The sequence below is a fragment of the Anticarsia gemmatalis genome, chromosome 21 (assembly GCF_050436995.1).
Source record: "Anticarsia gemmatalis isolate Benzon Research Colony breed Stoneville strain chromosome 21, ilAntGemm2 primary, whole genome shotgun sequence".
Classification (NCBI taxonomy): domain Eukaryota; kingdom Metazoa; phylum Arthropoda; class Insecta; order Lepidoptera; family Erebidae; genus Anticarsia; species Anticarsia gemmatalis.
The window spans coordinates 2,934,330-2,940,102 of NC_134765.1; the positions used below are offsets into that span (position 1 = coordinate 2,934,330).

General features: G+C 34.1%; 1 protein-coding gene across 2 annotated transcripts; it reads right to left on the reverse strand.

Moving 5' to 3' along the window:
• Nucleotides 1-775: 775 nt before the first annotated feature.
• LOC142982224 (uncharacterized) lies at nucleotides 776-3,824 on the reverse strand. Of its 2 annotated transcripts, none has more exons than XM_076128626.1 (4): nucleotides 3,740-3,809; nucleotides 3,375-3,427; nucleotides 1,541-1,694; nucleotides 776-1,080 (listed from the first exon to the last, which is right to left on the reverse strand). In XM_076128626.1, exons 1-4 carry the CDS (start codon nucleotides 3,768-3,770, stop codon nucleotides 806-808), a joined length of 513 nt encoding a protein of 170 aa, XP_075984741.1. In that variant the 5' UTR covers nucleotides 3,771-3,809; the 3' UTR covers nucleotides 776-805. The 2 variants fall into 2 exon arrangements, with proteins under 2 accessions (XP_075984741.1, XP_075984742.1); XM_076128627.1 differs by lacking the exons at nucleotides 776-1,080; nucleotides 1,541-1,694 and adding exons at nucleotides 2,061-2,256; nucleotides 2,852-3,014 and having other exon boundaries at nucleotides 3,740-3,824.
• Between the last annotated feature and the right edge of the window lie 1,949 nt (nucleotides 3,825-5,773).

The window sequence follows — 5,773 nt, forward strand, 5'->3', positions numbered from 1 at the left end:
TTCCTCAGGGAGGATTAAAAGCTTGACCGCTACATAATCAGGTGGTTTTTCGTATTCCTATTCTAGTCATAGTTGGTGACGTGAGTAGAGTCTTCCAGTTACGAATTATTCCCAAACCGTTAGGCGGAAGACCTTGGATTCTTGTGCATTTTCCATCTTAATGATTGCTAATTGGATATTTTCCTGACTATAGTGTAAGGCTATGGGCACAGAACTAATAGAATTGCACCTGCTACTATATTAGGAAGTTATTAATGGTGGAGAATATTGATCTTACTGAAATTTCAGAAATAAAATAACTGTAAGTTATATGATTGTATTTAAAAATCTTAATTGCGTATGAAACAAATGAAATAAGTAAAGAAAAATGTTAATTTTGTAAATTAATTAGTTGCCGATTTTTATTTTCGTTTTCTGTGCCTATTAAAATTCACTTTTACCAATTTACTTATCTGTTTATACTAAAAAAATACCAGACCTACCTTAAATGAATTACAACTATCTTTAACTATAATTACTAGCAACGCCATCTAGTTACCTAGAAGCAAAACATGAGAAAAATACTTTGCTGCGCCTCAAAGCCTCTTTGCTGCGAAGGTTTCGGAGCACATCACAACACAACGCTTCTAAGTTGCTGCGTAGTTATAGTATTCAACGAGAGATGGAGTTGGTAACCTTTTAAAAATACTTTTACAGACAGTTTGATGCAGTTCAATCAAGTGGTAAGTTTTAATATAATGAATATAATTATTATTTGAAAAAATCCGCACGTGAACCTAAAATTATATAAATATTAAAAAAATCTTCAGTTTTGTAAAATCATATTATTTATAAATCCAAGTAGAAAATTCTTGATACCATGAGATCTACGTTTGGGACCTATTTTTCGCGAGTTTTCCATAGATTTCGTAGTGCTTGTAATTTGTAGGTCCGTGGTTTTGTGCCCATAAGCCTTCATAGTAGTTGTCATAGGCTGATAAGTTATATAGTAGGGAAGAATGTTTCCTTCTTCGTCGTGAATGCGTCTGGTGCCAAATAAAATATGTGCTTTACAGCGGTCTCTTTTTACTATGTTAAATTCTGTAACAAGAATACAGTAAATTACATTTAAATTGCTTAAGGATCGATTCTTTTATCGTCGAAGTTGAGTGAAGCAAATACACGTTGACACAAAATGGCCGAGGAAACTAGTCTGTGACGTAGTATGGGGAAACCTTTCCCCAACAATGGGGCAGCATAGATTATAATAAAAATTGTATGGTGCTGCAGCCATTACTGTCTCACTTCTGTGTAAGGTGTTCCCTCCCGCTATAAAAGGATATTTGGGTCTAAAGACTAGAGGGTACAATATTAACCATATCCATACTCATATTATAAATGCGAAAGTAACTCTGTCCGTCTGTTACTCAATCACGCCTAAACAACTGAACTAATTTGCATAAAATGGTTTTTTCCCCGGAAAATGACGCATTCCCATGGGAAAATTGCGAATTCGCTGATAAAAGCTAGTTATATATAAACAGATAATGGTAATACGAACGTCCTTGTCGATGACAGTTGACGGCGTGAAGGATGCACTTGTCAGGGAACTCGGCCGTCTGGTTCAGTCTCCAGTCAACTGCGCACACGGTGGTTCCATTAGCGATGCATTTCTTACGTAGGCGACAGTGCTCAGCAGCGAATGTTTTAGAATTCTGTTTAGTAGGAAAATTAAATAGTAACAGATGTTTCACTCAAATTATCTAAATAATTAATAACAGATAATGGACACAAAGATCATCCAATATTTGGTTCCCAAACATGTAAAACTTATTTACTGATATATTCAACATTTAGTGAAAGCTCTTTTAATGTACAACTACATAGCCCGTGCTGCGCTACTTGTGTAACTATCAGTTGATTTTTAAAAAGAAAATGTGCCTTCCCACACTCTGGTAAATCATAATATAATTGGTCCAAAAGTTTAGCGATGAAAATAAGCATGTAATAATGCATATTCAAAGAAGGGATGTAAGAAATGGAATTTTTTATCATGAAATAATAAAACATTTATTTCCCAATATTTTTATTTATCATCATCAGCATTAACAAGTTTAACCATAGGATGTTCATGAGCTGTGGGCTGCAACTCGTGCTTGTGTGCGTTCGAGTCGTTCGCCACGTGGATGACGTCATAGAACGTCACATGCCGCTCCTCCTGCTCCTTCTCGTATTTTAACTTTATGTCACATACTATCATGTCTACTTGACGGAAGACTGAAAAAAAAAAAGTTTATTGCAGAAACTTATACAGCTTTTACAGTTACTTTAGATTATTACTTTTACAGTTACATTAAAGCTTCCTTTTAAGTAAAATTATACCTATGCTAGGAGGCTCTGCTCTTCAAAGACATTCTTAAAATTTTGTAAAAAATGTGCAGTACAAAATAAAATAAAGAGAAAGAAAGGAAAAAAAGAGAGGTACTTAGTCGATTCGGTATTACAGACAGTATGTATCAAACAAAACGATATTGGTTGTTTGGCAATTTGGCATGTCCGTGTTTGTAAAGATTGTAAACAACTATGAAATAAGCCTGCTGTTTTGTGATTCAGTGTTACTGCTGCTTGCTACTTGTTAAAGAGTTCCCCTTATAGTGTCAAAGCACTACAAATAAATCATTCTAATGTCGAGGTAGCCTTACCAAGCTTTTAGCTATGCAGCAAGAGCATTAAGGCTATACACGATATACATGCTAAATACTTCATATATATTATCATATAAAAAATTAAATGTCCTGTATGTTCTGCTGTTTGTCAACTGAATGCAGTTAAACTTACTGATTAAAACAATAATATATGGACTCCTACTTACACCCAACATCCCTGCAAGTAGCTCGATGCATGGTACACAGATCTCCGAAGACTGCTAGAAACGGCACCTCTTCGTCAAAACCACACACTTTCTCATCACTCGGAGTGCACTCCTCTTCCAACTTACACGCGAACATACGCTGCTTGTCTTTGTTTGTCATGAACTGGAATATTATATGTATTTATTAGATTATATATTATTATACAGTTATTGTACTGCAATTTTTTTTAATTTTAGCTCCATGATTTCTTAAAGATAAGCACCGCATGCACTTTAAAAGTGGAGATGGCAGGTTTTTTATTTAATCGGTTTCCTCTTTTTTTGGTATAGCTATTTGCTTTATACATACAAACGATTTTGATTTGAGTTTTAAGATGGTATCACATGAATGACAAACTTTTTTATGGTGATATTATTTAAGCTTATTTAAACGTCATTATGGTTTCACGGATATCAATCATCATGTTGTTGAAAAATATACGTTATTTAAAAATACTTTTACTTTACGAAAAGTAATACTTACATCATCCCGCCGTGACCGGCTCATCACATAGTGTAATTTAATCAAAATTATGACTGAAAAACATTAAATAAAGCATTTGAATTTACGTTTTATTCTGGTATATGACTGTTGATCCTAATAGTCCGTAGAATCTATCCAGATTGTCTTGATAATTATATAACTGTTTATGAGGTCAAACGTACTTAACGGATGGTTCGCCCTCATTTACAATTGACTACGTGTCTATAAACCTAACTAGGTAAAATTTTGTTATGTGCACATACTCTAGTCTATTTTTACAGCAAAATTAAGTGCAACTAATATTGAGAAAATAAACAAAATTCATCATAAAAATTTCAATATTTATTATTCTTTGAAATACTTACAGAATACAGTAAAACATTTTATCAACACCATTGTGCATAATTATTACATCACAAACTTAAAATACAAACTCCATTTATATAGTGATTTTATTAGGTAATTACATGGTTATTTTATTTTTATTGATTTTCCGGCATTGCTTCCAATCCTTGGCATCTCGGAAATCTGAAAAGGAAAGTAATTTTAAGCAATTTGCTAACCGGAGGTAGTGAGTTAGTGACCAGCATTGCGGCTTGGTAATTTTTTTAGTCACTACTAGATGGCACTACTCGTACTTTGAAACATTTTTAAGCAGATTACAAAGTATTTTTGGATATTTTTATTTATCGTAATGTATTTGGTACTTTTTATTTGCATTTTTTATTTCATGTAACTTAAGATTGTTTTTATTGAAACAAAGCTTTCCAATAAAAAAACCTCACCCTCATTCTTTGACCCTTGCTCAGACAGGAGATTAATGAGCCATTTAAATTTTACTTAAATAAAAAGTTAACGATATCTCTTAAACTTTCTCAAAAATTTTGAATACTATACTTTTTTTACTATCAGTATTCAAGCTGTATTTTATCAATAACTTACCACTATCATGCTGACAGTTATAATCAGCCATAGTACATTTATTCATGAACCAGGCCCTCTTATTCTCCCTCTGGTACACACCACAGGTCCTCTTCCCTCTTTCCTTGCAGTACTTCCTCTTCCAGCACCACCATTTATTGATGACTATCTTGTGGCCAAGTTCAAACTTGGTTGAGAGGTGATACGCCCATTTCACTGGTCTTTCAGTAGTAGATTTTGCCTTTAACAAAAAAGTTACATTATATTAGTTCGGGGAAAAAGTATTTTCGCATTACAGTATGTATGAACTTGTAATAAAATCTCTTTGGCTTCAAGAATAACAAATGAGTACACGGTACATTAGGTTTCTTTCAGTGAGCTCGTGAGGTACCCAAATATCGAGCTTTTTTGTGCAGAAAAAAGATTTTATTACAAGTTCAAACATTCTGTACTGCGAAAAGACTTTTCCCCGACCTATTATGTATCAATCATAGATAGGGGCTGCATTTACATGCTATTGAAAAAAATCCTTAATTTAATCAAATTTATTTAAAAAGGCAATGTAGAATCAAATATCACTAGAGAACACTGTAATGAGAGCCACACAAGTGGTCGAGGGTTCTAAACTTCGAACTCCCAGGCAACAAATTCTAAATTATAATGTGTGTATTATTACAAATGATTATCTTGTTTTAGCGATGAAGAAAACACCTCGATGGAACCTTAAATGCCTGATAATTTTGTTAAACAGTTCAGCTTGCGCAAAGTGCTAAACCGTATTTTGCTAACGTAGAGGACTCACGACTTAGCCCATACCTCAATCCGGGAAGAGTTCCTTGCTCAGAAGTGAAATGGTGTAATCTCATTATTCGATCACCAGATAACTTTTATAATCTTAAGAATTATTTGAACGTTTTATGCAGACAATGCACGACAAAAAGACACGGGTTTTTTTCTAGCAATTGCATTGTATTACGAGACGTAGTATCATCCGTAGAGAAATGTATAGCCGTCGGTTCTGCGCCTGACCTCACACTTGCCTTGTCAGTTATCCATCCCACCGGGATATGAGAGTGATGGAATAGAGAATGTGCCTATGTATTGTGCACACACTTGGATAGTATAAACAAAGTGCACCGTTGGCCGGTTTCAGTAAAACAGGCCGCCGTAATAATACATCTTTATATATATAATTCTTCTCTAAGTGTGTATGTCACCGAACTTCTCTTAAACGACTGGACCGATTTTGATGAAATTTTTTGTGTGTGTTCAAGGGGATCTGAGAACGGTTAAGATTCACAATTTTGTCCGCTGGACAATGTTTTTTTAATAAAATTTTAATTTATTAGTAACGTGTAGACAGGACAACGACAACGTCTGCCGGGTCCGCTAGTATAATATATAGGTACACAAAACCAAGACTTCTTCCTAAAGAAGTAGGCAGATACTAGAGGACATAAACAAATGAAACAAAAATA